This window comes from Cimex lectularius, unplaced genomic scaffold (assembly GCF_000648675.2).
Source record: "Cimex lectularius strain Harlan isolate CLEC.00 unplaced genomic scaffold, Clec_2.1 scaffold20, whole genome shotgun sequence".
Classification (NCBI taxonomy): Eukaryota; Metazoa; Arthropoda; class Insecta; order Hemiptera; family Cimicidae; genus Cimex; species Cimex lectularius.
This window is the reverse complement of record NW_019392641.1, coordinates 2,340,950-2,361,678: the sequence shown is the minus strand read 5'-3', so window position 1 is coordinate 2,361,678 and position 20,729 is coordinate 2,340,950. Positions and strand designations below refer to the sequence as shown.

At 35.4% G+C, this 20,729-nt stretch overlaps 4 protein-coding genes across 11 annotated transcripts in view; 1 reads left to right on the top strand and 3 right to left on the bottom strand.

The window, feature by feature from the left end:
• Positions 1-3,436, bottom strand: part of LOC106661293 (beta-1,3-glucosyltransferase) — a 31,446-nt gene extending 28,010 nt beyond the window's left edge. Inside the window, exon 1 of the mRNA XM_024229678.1 lies at positions 3,240-3,436. Within this exon, the coding sequence (XP_024085446.1) occupies positions 3,240-3,255 (16 nt within the window). The 5' untranslated portion in view covers positions 3,256-3,436. The remainder of the gene's footprint in view (positions 1-3,239) is intronic.
• Positions 3,437-7,232: 3,796 nt separating this feature from the next.
• LOC106661482 (rRNA methyltransferase 3, mitochondrial) lies at positions 7,233-10,681 on the bottom strand. 3 transcript variants are annotated; one of them, XM_014384921.1, is made up of 4 exons: positions 10,252-10,681; positions 7,964-8,202; positions 7,717-7,866; positions 7,233-7,661 (listed from the first exon to the last, which is right to left on the bottom strand). In XM_014384921.1, exons 1-4 carry the CDS (start codon positions 10,419-10,421, stop codon positions 7,249-7,251), a joined length of 972 nt encoding a protein of 323 aa, XP_014240407.1. In that variant the 5' UTR covers positions 10,422-10,681; the 3' UTR covers positions 7,233-7,248. The 3 variants fall into 3 exon arrangements, with proteins under 3 accessions (XP_014240407.1, XP_014240408.1, XP_014240409.1); XM_014384922.1 differs by having other exon boundaries at positions 10,165-10,524; XM_014384923.2 differs by lacking the exon at positions 10,252-10,681 and adding an exon at positions 9,090-9,618.
• LOC106661483 (glyoxalase domain-containing protein 4) lies at positions 10,420-13,789 on the top strand. Of its 2 annotated transcripts, XM_014384924.2 has the most exons (8): positions 10,420-10,512; positions 10,585-10,617; positions 10,695-10,933; positions 12,074-12,123; positions 12,181-12,446; positions 13,158-13,313; positions 13,375-13,547; positions 13,609-13,789. In XM_014384924.2, exons 3-8 carry the CDS (start codon positions 10,835-10,837, stop codon positions 13,726-13,728), a joined length of 864 nt encoding a protein of 287 aa, XP_014240410.1. In that variant the 5' UTR covers positions 10,420-10,512; positions 10,585-10,617; positions 10,695-10,834; the 3' UTR covers positions 13,729-13,789. The 2 variants fall into 2 exon arrangements, with proteins under 2 accessions (XP_014240410.1, XP_024085443.1); XM_024229675.1 differs by lacking the exon at positions 10,420-10,512 and having other exon boundaries at positions 10,529-10,933.
• A 150-nt stretch (positions 13,790-13,939) lies between these two features.
• Positions 13,940-20,228, bottom strand: LOC106661481 (transcription initiation factor TFIID subunit 6). Of its 5 annotated transcripts, none has more exons than XM_014384916.2 (11): positions 19,710-20,228; positions 17,097-17,183; positions 16,880-17,033; positions 16,571-16,727; positions 16,377-16,512; positions 16,138-16,317; positions 15,698-16,060; positions 14,955-15,129; positions 14,711-14,862; positions 14,584-14,628; positions 13,940-14,328 (listed from the first exon to the last, which is right to left on the bottom strand). In XM_014384916.2, the coding sequence occupies exons 1-11, from the start codon at positions 19,863-19,865 to the stop codon at positions 14,254-14,256; spliced, it is 1,680 nt and encodes a 559-aa protein (XP_014240402.1). In that variant the 5' UTR covers positions 19,866-20,228; the 3' UTR covers positions 13,940-14,253. The 5 variants fall into 5 exon arrangements, with proteins under 5 accessions (XP_014240402.1, XP_014240403.1, XP_014240401.1 ...); XM_014384915.2 differs by having other exon boundaries at positions 14,065-14,328; positions 14,711-14,865; positions 19,710-20,223; XM_014384920.2 differs by having other exon boundaries at positions 14,237-14,328; positions 14,541-14,628; positions 14,711-14,865; positions 19,710-20,222.
• Positions 20,229-20,729: the final 501 nt, after the last annotated feature.

Below are 20,729 nucleotides of genomic sequence, written 5' to 3'. Positions count from 1 at the left end.
ACAATTGGAAGGGCCGACTGGTTGTTTGGGCCTTATCGAAACGACAAGAAGTCGGAAACGTAGTCGTGTTTGAATCATCGTCTTCTCTACCACCGGAAAGACTACATTATTAAGAACTTTGTTTTACGTTATTAAACGTCAAATCGACGGCAGGCCGATTATATTGGGCTGTAACTTAGGTATTCGCCGTTTTCATATTGAGACCTTTAAAGCTTCATAAATTCATAGTTCATGTTGGATATGCCGATCTCGGCCGCTCTTCCTGAATCTTCCACGATATTTCCTATGGAGGAAGGTCACACAGGGTTAAATTATTCGAATACAATACAAGATAATCAACGAACGTCGAAATATCTCGTTGAACCCCTCCGCGTAGTATTATGTTCGAATACAACCGAAATTTGGTGACGCTGCAATCGCGGACAGAAAATTATTCGAATTTCCAGCTTTTCAGTGAAACAAACCTGGGTTTTTGCAAAAGCCCTTGTGCTTTAAGCCATCAATAAATTATTAGGTAAGCCGGGATACTGGCTATTCCGGAGTTGTTGGCAGTCCACAGCCATACCACAGCAGTCTTGAATAATCACAAGGCTGAATAAAACTTAACACCTAGGCACTTAAAAATATTGAGAATGACAGAAAATAGCCTGTCTAGGTTAGGTTCTGACAAGAAAAAGAGGAAACTTCAGTGCATATGCTATATATGCTACTAAGAATGCCCAGCAATGAAAAGGTTTCTACTCACGGCCAAAGAAAAGCAGAATCTAGTACATATAACTGAAAAGCTAGTTATCAAGGCTCTGTTGCCTAATAAAAAACCTAAAGCCATATAGTTATAAATAAGTTAAATCCCATACTTTGAAGTCTTAGTTTGGTGGAAGCAGTGCAACAGTCTAATAGATGACTTTTAACTCTTGCTTCTCCTAAAATTTCATTTTTTCTGAAGCTCTGCCAGGCATTTCTGAAGCTCTCTACAAATGATCACTTGTAATATATCTTCCTATGATACTGACTACATTAAATACTGTCCTCTTTCTCAAGCCATGCAACTTAAATAATTTTTATTTAGAAATCGTGAGATGCAGTCTGGTGTGATGTAGGTTTCAGAAAAACATTTTCTTTATCGTACCAACGTTTCGATCTTTATTGAGATCATCTTCAGGGCTCAAAGTGTTTGTCTTCTGTGAAATTGTGCCATTCTTGCGTGTCGTGTCGAGAGTGCCTAAATAATTTTTTCTGAATTAGGCATTTTTTTCTTATCCTTAAGGCAATATAGATCATTATACCCACCAGGAACGTTGTTGTTTGTTTAACCATCAAAGCATGACAGTGTTTTTCCTATTAAATGTTTTTATTTTATTATTACTTTTTTAAATATTATTGTATAAAATGGTAACGGAATTAAAATATTTGATATTTTTGGTTTGAATTACATCAATGTTTATATTCATTTTATATATATTCTTGAGCATTTTACTAATATTCCAAAGGACTTGTTATAAACAACTGAAAAAATTAAGTCAACAAAAAATTAAATGTGTAAATACCATTCCAAGTGGTTTACTTTCTATACTTGTTAATACTTCATTTTTAAGATACCGATTTGGGTTTAAAAAAATATTTTTCCTTAAAAGCCAACTCCGTAACATAAATATTCAAATCTGCCTAACAAATATACTGATTATTGATTATTATAAGTTCAAATCTGCACGTGTATGTACAAACATACACTCAAGAATTTACAATCGAGCCTTGAGAATCACCTACTCCAGGAGTTGGCAGTCCGGGGTCAGTCCTCGATTTTATCCATTCAGCCGCCAAGGTTAAGCTCGAAAGGCTGTCAACAGCTAGGTCATTTCTGCCCCAAACACAATCAGTACCAATTCCAAACTAATAATTCCAAACCTATTGTATAACTAACCAAATTGAGGGACAATGGGAATTCAATATTCTGCTATCGGCATTATCACACTACACATTCATGCCAATACATGCATTATCAACACACGCTAGGTACACAAGCTATCAGTGCTACAATAAAACAACTCTGCTTCCTGCAAAGATCAGAACAGGAGACCCAGATACTTTCTGCCCTGCTCAAGGACAATTCTCATATTGGGTTTATTCTGACATGCTCTCTGTACGGAGCCTTAGAAATTGAACTCTTCACATAGGGGGGACACGAACTTTGGCCCAAAAGTAAGTAACCTCGAATGGCCTATTCTTAATAGGGTGAGGACTCATCTTCAAGCAGCAATTCTCTGAAGGTTACCTATCAACAGAGATCTTGAGACATAAGATTGCAAATCTGACCCATTGATGCTGCCACTTTCTTTTAATCATGTTTTTATTGAATTTATACAGGCCCTTTTTATTTCAAGGGGCCAGATCGTGGTGGTTAAGTCTAGAAGTTGGGACACTAAATGAATAGATTCTACATTCCAACATTTTCACTAAAATCAGAATGAGAAATCAAGTTATAACTAATTATTGTAAAAGAAATATGTCGTATGTCGCTTACAACACCTTGTTGTACGCTTTCATTTTATTATTTAAAGTACATTTTGCAATACTATTAATTTATTTATTGACTGACTTCAGTTTGATTCTGCTTGGCTATTAAATGAAATACAATAAACTATCTCATCTTTCTCTTGTAACAACTGACGATATTTGGAAAACATATTGTCTTTTTTAAAAACTTAACAATTGGGAATAGTAAACGTTTTTGACTATTATGTTTTGTGAATGTATATGGAACACTGCTGTTGCCTTCAGATTTATAAAACTTTTCACAGATTGTCTCTGGCTTTCATAAAATTGTATTTTAACGGTGAAAGCTTGGTACACCAAACAGCATTTTATTTGGACAGTACTAAAAAAATTAAAATATAAAAACACAAATATTTGACAAAATAGTTGAATATTAAAACAGCCTGATACTTCAAAGTACAGTCAACTTTTAGCCTCCAGGCAACTTAAACTATGTAAAACATTGACGTTTTAAATTCAAACATTTTTTTTCTACCAGTATTACTCATTGTTGGGAAAATGATGAAAAGTCATGGTCCATAAAAATTTGTATTCAGTTCAGAGAATTATCAAAACAGCAAGATTTTTTAAAAAATCCTTAACATTAAATACTTGTACTATAAAATAGTGACAGTTTAACTAGTTCTTAAGTTATTAAATTTTAGAAAGAAAAAATGGCAGAGAAAAATTTGATAAACCTAGTTTACCTGTAAGGCAGGTCATGAGGAAGGCTCAATGACATTACAACGTCGTGCTGGACTGCAGAATGAATGCTATTTTGATAATGACCCGTCCAAATTGGACATTTAATGAATTAAACAAACTGAAAACATTCAAAAATTTATCAGCATATGCTGTTGACAGCATAACAAGAAGGTTGCAGCACGTCGGCTGAACCGGCACAAGCATCAAATTGCACTCTAGCGAGAGCTGTCATGACTACGAATTTTCTGGACATGGTTTTCATCATGCTACTTGGAATTGTACAACTTACAAAAAATTAATTTAAACTTTTTCTTATATTATAAATATAATACATTATATTTAAGTTTAAAAAAGTTACAGTAAGCATTAATTGATTAATTGACTGGGTATATGTGTTCAAGTACAGCTCAACAGCTACCCTAAACCAGATTAGAACCAGAATTAGATATTTAAACACTGAATCAGTAAGACGTACTCTTATTGATTGTTTGTAAATGTCCAGCATTAAAAAATTCCCTTTTCTCTTTAAAAAAAAATAAGCCTAACTGACCTTTTAAAAATTGCCAGCAATGACTGAGCTTTAAAATTTGACTTCGACTATTTAATATTTTATTTGGCAAACTGTTTTTTTAATCCGTTTATTTTATAATCTAGTGTGAGTTTGATTGTTCATATTTTGGGCACCAAAGAATTTACCTGGCCTTATTTCTTCTTTCTCTTTGGAATCTGTTTTGAGTCAGGAGCCAAGTTTCAAATTCAATTTCCGTATATGTTTCAAATTTAAATTCCTTCTCCCCATAGACATTTTAAAATTTATGAGTTCAACCCACAGGTCCTCAAATCCACAAAAGTTAAAACATTGTAAGCCACGAGCAGCCTAGCATTGTAAGGGTGAGAAGAATCTGCTGGTGTTATAGTGTTTGCAGTTGTGGGTTTTCTATATGTCTAAAAAGTTCTAACAAACATCTTTATTAATGTATAATGAGGAGTAAAGAATTAAAAAAACAAGGCCAGTAGGTATATCATCTGCCTCATCATTCATTTAGAAACTCCTCTAAAAATTTTAGCATAGTATATAGCAATTGTTAAAATGATACGATAATATTTAGGAATTTTTCAAAATTGTATTTAATGTATTAGTGTGAGCTTCTGTGTCAAATAGTTCACACCTTTTTTTTACACAATTTTCCAAAAGAATTCAAAAAGTTTAATTCGAAATGCATACATCGATGAGATGAAAGGGTTTATTAGCACAATAACTGACATTACATATATATTACACAGGGCGGGCGACCAGGACCCGAGGGGTTAAAAGCCTGAGTAGGCCCGTACCCCATCCCTAGAAGGTCCGGGACCTGGTCGGCTCACGAGTCCTGTATAAACCTATTGGACCTATTCACAAACCCCAGGATTGTGGACCATTTTATCCTGGGGAGTGTTTTGGTTATGTCCTCTCCTTCGAAAGTATTAAATCTTTCCCTAGCATACCTATCGCATTCTGCGAGGTAGTGTCGGGCCGTTTCTTCTTTTGTTTCGCAGAAGCGGCAGAAGGGGTCTGGTAGAGTACCCATTATGAAGAGGTGTCTTCTCAAGGGGCAATGGCCCGTTAGGATACCTATCAGCNCCCAGTCCTTGATACTCAAACCTGCTTTCCTGTTTGAGATCCTTAGTAGTTTGTTTATGGACTCTTTCTTAGTTTCCAGTCCTACTGCATACGTGGATACTTTGGCCTTCCTTGGTAGGTCATTGATGTCACACACCACGTATTCCCTCTCTATCCATAATTTCTCTAGTGTGTCCCTGACAAACTTGACTGTAGCTTCATCGCCACAGCTTATCAGGAACATGGAGCCACCTTTTACCAGGCCTGAATTTACAAAGTCTACGCCTTGGTCTTCGTCCTCTTCTTCAATTAAGTCCAAGGCACTGTTGCAGATCAATGATCTCAGCTTCAGAGCCTCTTCGTTAGTGAAGAAATCCTTATTAACCTTCCTGAAAACAACTTTATAAGTAGGTTTAGAAGTTGTTACCTGTTCGCTTACCTGACCCTGCCTTTGTTTTTTGGCAGGTCCTGAGGCAGAAGGAGGGGTATTGGAGTACTCCGCCCTGCTTCTTTTAGTACAGTTCCCCAGTCTCTTTTGGGCTGGGGTTGTACTCACCTGTGAGCCCCTTTTATACTTGAACCTGTCCTTGAATTGTGGTTGGACGGTCGATGTGGGCCCACTCCTACGAGGGTTGAGGCGACCCCTGCTGTGTGTATTTCTGGATCTCACGCCTCTCTTCCCTCTTTTTACCAGGGTGAATCCTTCATCCGGATCACCCTGTACCTTACAGAGAGCATCCTTATCTCCTTCACAGCGCTCCAAAGCGGTGCAGCCGGTGGATAAAGGAGTACTCTCCACTATTTCAGCAGTCTTCTTCTTCTTCGTCGTTGTCTGCTCCATCTCGTCCTTATTCCGCCTCCTCTCCTTCTCTAACTCCTTCTCGGGGTTAGACTCTTGTTTTCCACTCATCAGAGTGGAAAACTTCGGTTGAATCGAGTAAAAGACGTGATTATTCAATAACTGACATTACACTATACACTGGCTAATGAGCAAAGTGCTCATAATGTACATCATAGAATTAATAGGTAATATTTTCTAGTATTCTATGAGAGTATTTTCTAATTGTTCTAATAGGTGAGCTTGTTAAATACATATTGAAACTGAAGTCAAACAATAAAATTACCCCAAAATAGCTGTCCATAAATATGTTCTACGACTCCACTCGTTAAGAAGACACAAAGATTAAAGATGAAAAAGCAAAAATACCATATTGGCAATTGTCTCTTTATAGTGTAAATCAATTAATTTATTATTACATATATATATACAGATGGCTTGAAGATGGAAAATGGTACAGGGTAAAGGCACAAAAGGGCATAACTTTGAGCACCATATAGCCCACCACAACCATCTTTCAAGCTGAACTGCTAGCTAGAGACATGTTTGCATGAAATAATATCTCAAAGGTGCAATAATTGCCAGTCAGCTCTAAATGCTCTCCAGGACTATGAGATTAACTCAAAACTTGTCTGGAACTGTCCAAATTCCAGACAAAACTGGGATCTACAAATAGGCCAACTTTAATGTGATTGTCATGAGGAAATTTCAGGCAGCGAGGCAGCAGATATTCTTGCTAAACAGGAAAAATTCGTAGGCGGAAATTTGGTATAAACTATAGCCGAATTAAAACTGTACTGTAATCTTGGGTAACTAAAGAACAAATACTGGGGGCAAAAACCTGGCAAGTAAAAAAATTAGAGAAAAAGAATAAATTTTATTTTAAAAGAATTAAAATCTCTAACAGGTATATTTACAGGACATGCTCCAGTAAAGTATGGTAAATAATGGGACTATCAACAGATGACCGATGCCGATTATGTCTAAAAGACGCAGAGCCAACAGAACATGTCCAATGCAACTGACTCTCAACTGCCAGGAGAATGCTATGGTACCCGAGAAAACTGTTCCTAAGCCGTGCACATCTCAATACCATGTTCCCAAGTCTCTACTTCATAAAAAAAAATCTTACAGGAAATCTATTAGTTGAGATCAGAACAATAGATGAAAGTTTAAGTGCTAAAGGGAAAAATCGCTATGACTCTAAATGGGAAGGATACAAAAATTATATATACATTTAATTAATTATCCTTTTTGATTAATATTCTCTGATGGTAAGCACTGTCACAGGATATATATCACATATCTTTACTAAAAAATTGTTTAAAGCAAAACTAGGTGAAACCAAGGTGGGCTAATCAACAGCTTTTCAGTTTTTCATAGGTCACTTGGTTGTGGATTTAATTTCTAATATTGCCCTGGGAATTTTCTTCCTTCAGCAAAATGTATATTAGTGAGTTTTTTGTTAGACAAATCATAAATGTACAAAATGTGCAACTTGACCCCACTTTTTAACTTGAAAAATCAGCTTTGGATAATTAATAAATAACAAGCTAAAAACAGAATCAATTTATTCAGATAATAAGTTATACTGCTTTTTAATTTCAAACAAAATAACACTAGCTGCAGTCGCAGTATTGAGGCTTTCCATTTGGTTGTGTAGAGGTATGGTTATTCTCATACCATTATGTTGATTTGCCAATTGGTACGCCTCATTACTCAGTCCTTCGGTCTCCCCACCCAGGATAACGACCGCATTTGAATAAGTGTAATCCACTTTGTAATAAGGGTTTATTGGGATTTTGACCCTTTGCAAAGGGTGTGCAGAAGACGTAGGATGATTGGTAGCTAAAAATACGAGTGATCCATTTTGCGCCACTTCTTCATGTACACTGTTCCATGCTATATCGGTATGAATTGGTATCTTAAATTGAGCTCCTGCTCCTGCACGAAGAACTTTCATGTCCCAAGGATCGACACAACCTGAAACAAGTCCGTATTAGAAACGTTTTCACGTCCCAAGAAAATGTTTACTTACCAGAGGTCAACTGTATATTTTTAACTCCAGCTCCTGCAGCCACACGAAAGATCGCTCCCAAATTTCCAGGGTCTCGGACATTATCACAAACAAGAGTGACAGGTAAACTTCTTTCGCTTTGAGGCACTATTTTTGGCCTTTTACAAATGGCTAAAATTAAAATAAATATTACATAAAAAATCATGCCCTTAATGTTCAATATAATGTCGTATGTCATAGATTTACGGGGAAAAAATTGTTCCAATACCAATAATCCCTTGTGATGTTGTCACATCTGACCAGACTTTTAGTTCATTGTAAGGCATTTTGTACAGCTTTGTACTCGCATCAAACTGGATGTCCTGAATATCCTTGGTCTGACTGAAAAATACCATCAATGGTTTTTCTTGCAACTGCATCACTTCTTTCAACTGCCTAAATCCTTCTATTAAAATCAAGCCTGATTTCTTGCGTTGATTTTTCGATTTCACTTTTTGCATAATTTCACTGCAATGTTAAATTCAGTGTTATGAATTTATGTATTTCTTTAATATGTTAATATAATTTAAAATAAAGCAATATTTCCAGTAAAAAAAATATTGTTTTTATAAGCAAACAGTTAAGTTACATACGGTGTAATTTTCATCGATTTTTTTTTCACTGGATATTGCTTCAGAAATCTTTTTATTGCTAAATATTTAACTTCCGGAATTTATATGTTATTATTAGGTTTGTATTCAAAGCAGCTTTAAGTAATAAAAAATATCTACATTTTTCTTCTAAATTTAAGGCTATGCTAATGTGCTAGTCAACCTTGAGTTACAGTTTTTAGACGTGAACCCTGAAAATTAAAAAAAAAAAAAGCATATTGTGCTCAATGGTAATGAAGGACATTATAATTCTTTAACTTCACACTCTTCATAAAATTGGTTACATGTGCGTCAAACAATTTAATAAATAAAATAAAAACTAATAGAATATAATTAATCCGCAAAGTTCCTTTTCACTAACATATAAAAAGGTAAAATAGAACAAACCTCCACAACTGAAGATGGCAAAATCTTTAAAATGCAAACCAGAATGATTGAAAACAATATCAATAAAAGCCTCTTGGTGCAAAAATGCTGATTAATAATGATAAAAAAAAGTTACTTGAACATTTGCGAAATATCTCTCTGAGGTAAAGAAATAATAAAAGTGAAAGTCTCTCCGAGGTAGTTAAACCTTATGAATCATGACTTAGTTGACATTGAACAAGATAAATATATATCCAATTCACTTATGGCATATTCCTCTAGATCTTTTACTTAAATGATTTACTCCAAGACAAGTATCACATGAAATACAATAGGTTCAAAATGATAAAAAAAATTCTTACCCATACATCAGCTTACCTCTTACATTACCGTGATCCCCAAGCCAAATAAAAATTTAAACGCCTGATAATCTTCACTGGTTTTTTATCCATTCCTTCTCAACTATTTGATTCAACAGCCTACATGCAAAGCAAGGAACAATTAAAGCTTCGAGGGATGCTTCAGGCAGACAGGGTTCTGGGGAGGCCTGTTGAAGCCACGACCCTTAAATTAAGGGATCAAAAATTTCAAACTAAAATACCTGGTAGAGCAGATTTGAGAGAAAGGAATCCCAGTTAATGGCAACCATATCTGGTATACAGATGACTCCAAAACTGGGTATGGGTGAAACAGCTGATATTTATGCCCTGGGCAATATGTATGTCTAAGCAGAGACTATTTGGCACTGTGCGAAGGAGATTAAAAGGCTAGGTATCGTTAACAGAGTAGCTATCTACTCAGAGTCAGGCGACTCTGAAGGTAATTTCTGCATTGGTGGTAAAGTCCACCATTTGGCAGACTTACCCAGTTTTGGAGCCATCTGTATACTAGATATGATTGCCATTAACTGAGATTTTTTTATCTCAAATCTGCTTTACCAGGTATTTTAGTTTGAAATTTTTGATCATTTGATTTAAGGGTTTGCAATAGGGCTGATCAGACATTTAGGTAACCAACTAATTTACCCTTGCCTATGCCCAGAGAGGCAAAGAAGTCGATAATTTGGCCAAGGAAAGTTCAATGAGTACTATTGATCCTGTACATGGCATACCACTGTTCAAAACTAGTCCCAAAAAGTATTTGAGTAGCATCAAAACCCAGTGCCGGTTCAACATATATATTTATACAACCTGTTGCTTAATTCGAGGAAGTTATGACTTACAGTTGTCATAAGTCTAACTTGGAATGCATACTATTAAAAAATTTAACAAATGTAAATTCTTTATCGCTCAACTTTGCACATCTGACAATGAAACGATCAAACTACAGCGGTTTTGCTGAAGATACTCTATTTCAGCATACTTAGGTATACATATCATATTACTATGTAATATAAACTTATCCTGTCCTAGTCCTACATACTATAAATACATGAATGTCTAGTGAATCTCACTTTTTGTATAAATAATTATATCCATTATTCAGATTGTGATTTCGGGTTGCGGTCTGGTCGTAAAATCCCGTTTAAATTGTAAATCACCTCAGTGTGTTATCTTTATAGTCGAGTCGGACGACGGTGGGCTTTTTCTGTGATGTCGAGCATGAGTCAAGCGGCCGGGCCTCTGCAGCTGAAAAAGAGAAACGCGTGAAACTCGGCTGTCGTACGGCGGCCGCAATAAATCGGCAGAAAACTGAAAATCGCAAAGCCATTCTGCAAATCGACGACGAAACGGAAAAGTGAATTTCGCCTATAAGCAGTAGCCGGCTTCCAGTATACACAAGAGGTTACCAGAAGCCTAAGGTTTATCGTTTGTTCAAACTTATCAGAAACTCAGGTTTTCTGTCTTTAATTTTGTTGTTGTTTTTCGTTTAGGGCGACTAATTATGTAAATAACGAAAAGATTAGGAAAGTATAAAAATAATGACTTGTTTGTTGTATTTTTTTCTATTGTAACGAGTATTACAATGCAATTACTGAAACAGGTCCGTGTTGTGTAACATGCAATTAAGTACGACTCGAGTGCCGAGTGCGGTTTGACTGTTGACATATTGTAACAACTCTCGGAACTGTTCTGTTCGACCTGTTCTCACTTCTCACTCAGACGAAGTATAAAACTGCGACAATGTCTTTGGGGCTGAAAGGGAGAGCTTTGCATTTTGTCTTTAAGATCGGGGATCGGGCCGAATCGGCGAAATTCTACAGAGACATACTCGGCATGAAGGTGAGAACGGAAAATCAGTTTCTTAAATTTCTTCTTATGGGCGAGGTAATGTACCTGTAGTTTTGTCGTTTCTGATCATTCCGGTCCGCCTGGACTCGCTTTTTCGGTGTGTCAGATCGGTTTCGACGTTTTGCTATGTATATTTGTTGGTGTTAATTCAAGAAATCAAGGAGTTTATGGAAAAGTAAGGATCATATAGAGTTATATATGTTTTTTGTCTTCAACTACTGAGGGTCTTTTAGGCTGGGTGTGCAACGATTATTTTGTTATGTATATGGTATATGGAAAGAAAAAGAAGAGCCTACGCGTGAGCAGCATCCCCCGGATAGACAGACTGGCCCTCACTGAACCAAATCATTCCAACTTGTACTTACAGACGTTTTGTGAGGTATGTGGACAAAAACCATTTACACTGCTGTCCACATCCCTTCATCTACCTGGGAAAAACATGCCTAGGTGCCATCAGAGATACGTCAGGCACCCCTGACCAGACCACCTGCCCGAGTGACACTGCTCCACACCAGCCACCCCAGTCCTCCCCCATCAAGACCAACTCTACATGGTCTCATTTCTTTTAAAAGTTTTGTATGTTCGACAAACTGGAAAAGGGACTTAAGAAGGGCATCATCATTTAGAACAGGGCTTCCCAAACCTTTTAGCCAGCGGACGCCTTTCACAGAACAAAATACAGAGCAAACTCCTTGCCTTCAAGTATTTAAAATTAAATGCTTATAGTATCTGTAGTACTAGTAGTAATTGTAAAGTGCTATAAATTAGCATTAGCCAGTCCTTAAGTGATGGAGAGGGATATCACTATGAAAAAAAAGACACTTTCTTTGTTTTGTTTTTTTCTACAAAGTTTAAGAAGTCAAACAGCCAGGGAAGTCAGATGATTGCTTCTAATTGCAACTAAGCATAAAATACAATGGTTACCTTTTATAATATAATTTAAATTGTTGGACATGTACCATCAGTTCAATTTTAACTCTTCAATCAGGCCTTTTCTTTCTTACATAATGCAATACATGGTTGTAATTTAAAAAAAAATTGATTAAGTAGACTCATTATTGTATTAATTTGTAAAAAGATTTTTTTTTTTTTTTTATGGCGACATTTGTTAAAATATGTATTTTCTGATAGGTTCTTCGACATGAAGAATTTTCAGAAGGTTGTGAAGCTACTTGCAATGGGTAAGAAGTGAATTGCCACTTGATATAAATTTGTTTCTTACAACTTAATTTTCCTAGGCCTTATCAGAACCGCTGGAGCAAGACAATGGTCGGCTACGGTGCTGAAGACACTCATTTTGTCTTGGAACTCGTTTATAACTACGGTGTGAAAGAATATCAAAGAGGAAACGACTTCCTTGGGATTTGGATAAAATCGACGGATGCTATCGTGAGAGCCAAAGCATACAACTGGCCGATGAAAGCAGAAAAACAAGGTTTCGCACTAGAAGCTCCAGGAGGTTATCCGTTTTACATCGAGGATGGTGATATTACAAAAGATGAAGGTTCGTTCAATATCTATTAGTGATTTGTATAAGCTCATATTGTACATGTCCATACACACGTGTGCAGAGATGAGCCTATCACTTCTCTCTTATATGTTGGGGATGATGCAATACTCATCATACAACATGGGGAGGGGAATGGCAGATCGTCAGATCTGTCTGCCATGACAGAACATGTTCTGCGTGGTCATGCCTTTCAATAAATTCTTTGTTACTTACATCCATTCAATCAGTTCTGGTGGGAGTGGACTTAATTTGAGGGTTGATGGGTACTCAGTATTCCACCATTTGAGCTCTCACACTAATAAATACATCACTCTCATCAATAACTAAGGGACACAAAAATTATCAGTACTATATAGAATGTAACAACCATTTCCTCCAAGAATTGGAACAGGGCACCCAAAATGCTGCCGTGCCTGAGTGCAATTCTTATCACTTTGATCCACCTTTCTCTACATGCTGGCCACATAAGCAGGCTCTGGCCCAAAAATTCCATGTGTCAACCTCATTTAATATGGTGACGTTTTCTTGTAAGATCAATAAATATTCTATTACAAAATTCAACATAATTAATTGAATTGTTTAAAAGTAAACCATTTGGGATTAAATTCTCTCAAGAAAATTAGAGCAATCTGTAAATAGAATACACTGATTTCTACTTATGTTAAACTTGGAATGTCAGTTTGCTTTACTTTCTTTACACTTTAGACCCGATACAACAAGTGACATTAGCAAGCTCAGATGTATTGAGAACGACCAATTATTGGAATGGATTATTGGGGTTGAAAATTTACCAAGAGGACCCGGAGAAAGTGATCTTAGGCTACAGCGATAAAGATGTAAAATTGAAGTTTGTAAAAAGAGGTTTGTCCAAAGACGCAATAACCCACTGTCACTGTGTTATAATAACATTTATCATTTTCAGCTTCTGTCGTAAGGGAAAAGGCATACGGACGGATAGCATTCTCCATACCTGGCAATATGCAGAAAAAGCTAGAAGAAAGGATGAAAGAGACTAAAAACACGATTTTAACACCTTTGACCTCCCTGGACACACCTGGAAAAGCGACCGTCTCGGTTATCATTTTAGCGGATCCAGTCAGTTGATTAATAATTTTTTAATGTAAAAACTTGTACACTTATCTCTTTTTTTTACTAGGATGATCATGAGATATGCTTTGTTGACGATGAAAACTTCAGAAAGCTATCTGAATACGATCCGGAGAGTAATGGCATGCTCAACCGTTACATAATGAAAGACAAATCCATGGCTAAATGAAATAACATTTTTAGCCTGCCTATGAAATTTTTTTTTTGGAAATTAAATGTTTAACAATATACAATATTGTTTTATTACTGTTACATTTTTTTAGAAGATTAAGGAAATATAGTGTGATAACAATTTGTAATTAAAATTATTATAAATAAATATATAATATTTTAACCAAATATTTACATACATCTGGTAACTGATTTAAAAATTTAATTAATTACTAATTACACAGAAGTTTTTCCAAGATGTCTGTGTGTGCACATTCATTGTTTGATTCTTATTCAGTTTGATATTCAATCAATTCAGAATACTTTGGTCCGCTTAACAATACATGATAATTACACCCCCAATTTTTGCTGTAAAATCAAAAACGAAGATTTTTTGCCTAAGTTTTTTTTAATAAATTTAGAAATACAATTACAAAATAAAGTAATTCTAGATCAAACTAATACTAACATATTTTGTTTTATACAATATTTACAAAAAGCTTCTATCATTTCAGTTGAAGTCTGTACTTAAATAAAGTAATTGTTAAATGTGGTCTTCTTCTATTTTAATGTTATGATGCTGCTGAGTAATCTGCTTTGTAGGTATTGATTGAATAATCTGAAAATTAAAAACAATTATAAATATATTTATAATAAGGCGCCAAACTGAAATGTAATATTAGTTTGAATTATTTGTGGACAGAATTCAAACAGATTTGTTTGACTAATATAAATATATATATTTTTTTAAATAGTAAAAATAAAAGTTAGTAAAGAAAGGGATAAGGAAGTAGGAAGAGTGTAATTACATGAAATGGTGAGATATATTACATATTGTCTTGAGAGGATTTTAAAGGAATCTTTGGACAAACACCTCATTAAAGGATGGAGAAGCAGTCTTGGTTAAGCGTAACATGGTCTGAAAAGCAAATGTGGAAAATTAATTACATCGTTTATACGAGCAAAGAAAATTGTAAATTTTATGTAAATCCTAATTTTACCTGAGTTGGTGAAGGCGAAGATGGCTGTCGTGAGACAATGACAAATTTCTGCGAGTTGCCAGTTGCAACGTTCGGTATGTGCGGCTGGTTGGAGTTGCCAACTACTATTGTCCTTGCTGGTGGTTGGTGCGCCAGGAGTAAGTCGTTCCCACCTGCTTTGTGGACAATTTTTAAGAGTTTTAGTTTTAAGATAAAATTCGATTATTTTAAAAATAAAATAAAAAAGTTTGATGAAAATGCCTACTTGATTGTATTATCGTCGGCTGGTTCACTGTTAATGGTTGAGCCGGGTTTGAAGACATCCTCGCTTTAACTACTGCAGAATGTAAAATTGATCCTAATGAACCAAATTCCGCTTTGTATTCTTCATAGTTGTCGGGAGGGCTTCTTGTTGATTTGAGAATGGGTGTTAGCAATTTCTGAAAATTATATAACTGTTATAAAGTCTTGTAAATACAATCAAATTTCCGATAAGCAGTCACCAACATGGAATTGGATTTGACCCACATACAAAAATAAAAAATTAGAAATTGTAAGACAGTGGACAGTCACACAAAGATCGTCAGACAGACCAAGTCAGCAAAGATAAGCAGAACGGTAATGAACAAATTTTACAAAAAATATGAGGCACATCACATAAAAGTAAAAAATTAAATTTGAATGAAAGTAATACTGTAATAAATACTAATTTAGACAAGAATGAGTGAAATTTTTTAAACTATGGTTTATAATTAATACTAAGGTTAATTATTTTAAAAAATTCAGTTACAGGTCAACATCCTTATATGCTACCACATTCAACATGCTAAAAAAGTGTGATACTGAAAGAATAAAAACTAACAAAACAAGCTCGCTTAAATTATATGTATGTAGCCTTCTATGTCAAATTGTTTCCTAAAAACCTGTCAACATTTTGGATAGGCCATTATAATTTTTTGCTATAATTTATTGTAAAAATTGAGTGCCATGAAGACATATAATACTTACGACTAATAAACTCTTGATATGCGTAACAGCAATTTTTTCACTTCTGTTAAAAGGTTCGATCCTCTCTAAGAGGTTTTTGACTTTGGGCAAGATGAAAATTTTCACGACATCACTTCCTAGCTCGTTCAAACCGACGATAGCACCGTACAATGATGAAAGCGGCGTTTTATCATTGCTTAATGCCGAAGCAAACATTCTTGTTATCCTCGTCTGTATGTTGTTTGTCGACGTGTTGAAATTCTTGCAGATTTGCGACATCAGTTTGGCCGCAAAGTCCCTCAAAGCCCAATGGTTGTCCAGCTCCATCCTGGACATCTGTTTGCTCACTATGCAAGTCACTACTGATGGTATCAACTCATGAAGCTGTATAAATTAAAAATATATTAAACAATTTACAATAATTGGGAAAAAGGCAATTTAAAAAAAAAAGTGTTACTTACATATTTTTCTAAATAAAGTGACTGGTTTTCTAATATAGCCTTGACCATTCTCATGAGGTAGATGAGGAGAGCTAAATTATGCTGAACTACGTTGACCTTAACGCCTTCACTGATAAATGTACACATTCTAGGAAGCATTTCATGGAGACCGGGATCAGAGGCCAAACTTTGGAGTGCTTCCTGAAAGTGACTCAAAGCGTCAGTTTGTGTATTGTGCAGAGGGAGAGAAAGAAACTTACTGCTCTCCTGGCCTCATCAGACCCGACGCACGCTTCGGTGATCTCTTTGTAGTAAAGCTGCTGCTCTACAGAGAGTTCGTGCGTGGCCAGCTGCTTGACATGAACAGTCTCGACGTTACGCAGTTTATGGAATTTTCTGTAATGTAGTCAAATGTTTAGCAAGAGTAAAATTTGATAAAATTCTCATAACTTACCCGATGGTCGGCTTCCCGGACGTGTCGTTCTTTTCCAATGATGATTTATTGAGTTTCGATATGGGGTCAATGGCCTCGACTTTCTGCATCTCTTTAGAGACGGGCGGTGGATTCTCTGGGATGGTCGGCTGCACTCCATCAATGCAAAGCCAATGCGCTTTAAAAGTACTAAAGTTAAAAATGCTTATAAATTGCATATATTCATAAAAAATTACACAGATTTTCTCATTCTTCCTATATGTTCTTACAATTTCTGTTAGTAATGCCAAATGATTTATGTGTCAATGTAGTAAAATAAACTATCAATACCTCTAATGGAAACCTCGAGTGGCAATTTGATCGGTGGGCCAGTAATCAGTTCAGACAAATCTATTTCTTTTTCATCGTTGAAGTACAACTCCCTCCCACCACCAGATGCAAATCTGAACGGAATGTGGTCATTTGAATAGAACCCATACAAAGGCTGGAACCAAAAGCACAGGTTGTTTATACTATATTAAAAATACAATGGAAATAAATTATTAACCTCGATATTCTTAATTTTGAGCGCATGATCCACATCCGAGGTCATCATTTTTTGACGTTTTGCATGGTGCATAAATTTTGCGGCATCCTGAAATATTAAAAAAGTATATTCAATATAAAATATAGTACAATATTTTTGAGTTTTTGTATATTTTTTTAAAAATAGTGTATAACGGGATGGTAATCGCCCTAAATGTTATGTCACCACACAACTTTATGGAAACTTGTTAAATTTCCCAAAGTTTGAATGACTTTTGATGTTGAAAGAATAATACAGCAATAACCCTAGAGTAACCGTTTTGTTCCAATTAGCTACTTTCCAAAGTTATTGACATTTTATTCATATATACGTTCTGTTTGGACTAGGATGAATAAATAGTTTATATTATCAGAAACAGTCAATGTATGAAAAAAGTCATAAAATTAGAAAATAAGAAAAAAACAAATCTTGGCGTTTTGCTCCAAAATGCCATTTTGCAAAGTTATGGACATTTTATTCATAATAGATGTTCTATTAATCTAGTCTAGGGTGAATACAAAGTTTATATCATAGGAAATGGTAAACAAATGTAAAAAGTGATGAACTTAGAAAATGAGAAAAACCGAACTCTTGGCGTTTTGCCCCAAATTGCCATTTTGCAAAGTTATCGACATTTTACTCATATTATACGTTCCATTTGTCAAAACTCAAATGTAATTGTTGAGAATATTTCTTTTTTTTTTAATAATTACACCAGAGAAGAATTACACTTAATGCCCAAACCAATCAACTTCATACTTGAACAAATTCTAAAAATATCCAAGCCTTTCTAATTTGGTTTACAGGGAATAAAGGAATGCTAATGGGATAGAAGATAAACATACATCAGCAAAATGTGAAGGGTCTAGGCCTGTATAAGATATCAAAAGCAGAACATCGTCAGGAAGAAACAACAGCCTTAATTATTTGAAGATATCAGGCCCTTTAAAACGTCCCTCATTTTTTCTTTTTGTCTTAGGTGTTTTTGTTATTAGTTCGATATTAATGTCAACCTTTACTACGTTAAACACACTTAATAAAGATGATATTAAACTCAAATCCAGTTAAAAGTGATATGGCTTGGTGCTGAAACCCAAATTCACTCATTTTCTTTTATGAATAGACTAGCATTTGCCTGCGTCTTCGTCCATGCTGGGCTCTATTTTAATGCACCTTTCTAATGCAATGCAGAGTGCTATTATGGCTTTATAATATAATGTGCTGTTTCTCAAGTTTTTTTCTTCTACAGTTCACTTCGGTCTGCACATGGTAAAAAAATTGTCAATATGATCAATCCCTTTTGAGATGGAATTCCAAAAAAATCCTTTCTTAGCGGCTATCCATGTCATTAAGGAAATTTCAGCAATTTAGATCCAGCGGTTTGGTACTGTGTAATGTTTGTCAGTCGGTCACAGAATTTTTTTTATATATGTAGATAGAATATAGGGATGAAAATTCAAAAAAATGCTTTCTTAGCGGCTATCCATGTCATTATGGGAATTCCCCTTTCGAAATTTCAGCCCTTTAGATACAGCGGTTTGGTCTGTGCGTTGTCGGACAGTCAGTTATGGAACTGTTTTATATAATAGATTTAAAAGCAACAGGCTGTTCACAAAATATGCTCAGTGTTTGGTAATAATGCCCTCTCTCTAGAAAGAAGAATTTTCTTTTTGAAAATTTCTTGAATGAGATGGAGCCTGTTGAGAAAGACCAGACAGATGTTGGCCTGGTGTACAATAAGCCAAAATAAGCCTTCACACAGCAGTTGAGAGTCAACCAGGCAAGTTTAATCAACTAAACCGCCTCGAAACAGGGCTTATTGTCCAATATAACACTAATAAATTTTTATGTGTGGTTACCGTTAGTCAATGATTATTCAGAGACTGTGAGATGCGGTCTGGTTTTGGTTACGGGGACGTAGGTTTTTAGAAAAACATTTTCTTTATCGTGCCAACGTTTCGATCTTTATTGAGATCATCTTCAGGGCCTGGGATTTGTAAAAATTGTGTGAATTTTACAAATTCATGTAGGATGTGGAAAAAAGTAGAAATAATCAATAAATTTTAAATTAACCATGGCAAAGAACGTACGGAATTAGAAACTAACACAAGGTACGCCAGAAAAAATGCTTAAAAAAAATTTTGAACAGTGGTTCTGACATGAAGAGGCCACAGCTAAAGTAAACGGATTTATAACATTGCACAAATTCTGCCAGAACTCACATCCACTGTAACCGCAGCCTTGAGTGGAAAAATTGTATAAACCGATGAAGCCTGTCGATTTTTTCTTTTTTTGGTAGAGAGTATTTGAAACTAATGATATTTAAATAAATGGAAAATAATATTTTCTATACTAATTATTTTATTTCTTATGGGGACATTCTGGAGGACCTGGTATGTTTTTAGTTCAGTAAATCAATTTCTTTCAGGCTGATAATTTTATAAATTGAATTAGTACTGTGTATGTTTTTATATATATTTTTTTATTGGTATATTGACTCGTTGGACCAACCAAACGACTAGTAAGAGAATTTGCAATGAACATAGCTTGTGTCTTACTGGAAGGTGGGTCATGAATTCTTTGCCGGGGCTTTACCTGAATGACGTGTTTGAGCCTGAATGAGATGTCGTCCGCGAGTTCCTTGGCCGCTTCGTCAGAGAGGGTGCTGATGCCGATGCTCTCGGCGACCACTTTCACGGATTCGAGCGGTATGTTTGAGCCGACGTTCGTCTCGGCGAGCGAGGAGCTCATCTCGGCCGAGGGCGAGACCGCAGCCCGACGAGTGAAAATAGAAAGAGAAAGAAAATAGAGAAGAAAAACAAATAAATAAACCAAGCCGGCTTTGAGACGAGCCCAGTCGGACACTCGTCGTAAGACACGGGCGAGAAACAGTCTCGACTCTCAGACACCCGTTTCCAAACAAACCAGTCTTGCCATCATTTCATCATTCCCTCGATAATTTTCCTCTTCCATTGAAAAATGTCCTTCACCGGATCTCTACTCGATAAAGAGCGGATATTCAAAAGAAAAATCGTCCTTACGCAAAACAGACTATTTAGACGTTCATTTTTGTCACAAAACTGGTCGTCGTATCGCAGATTTTCGATAGAAGCACACCTTTCAAAAAAAAAAAAAATTCTCTATCCACATAATATTCAGCCAGCTCTAGAAAGCCGACTGTGACATAAATATTAAAATAATTTTTTTTCCTCTTTTTTATGTAAACCAATTTCAAAAATCGCTTACGAGACAAAAACAACAACGCTCAAAGGACCATACCAAAATTCCTTCAAAGAAAATTCCCTTCTCAAACGTTAACCCCCCTCAACTATATTACAAACATAATATTTGTATATTATGTTCAGAATAAAATACAACGATATTATAAGAAAGTATATCAAAAATAAAACAGTAACGAGCCATAAAATTTATTTAAGAAGTTTTGTTATTATTTTGAAGTTTTGTTTCAGGTTTAAATGATAAGTTAACCTATATGCCCTATTGACATTTGTTATAGTTTTCATTTATTTTATAATTAAATTTCCCAGATAGCATGTATAAAATGTACGAATAATAGATAATAATAAAAAATAATGTATAAAAATGTACGAAAAC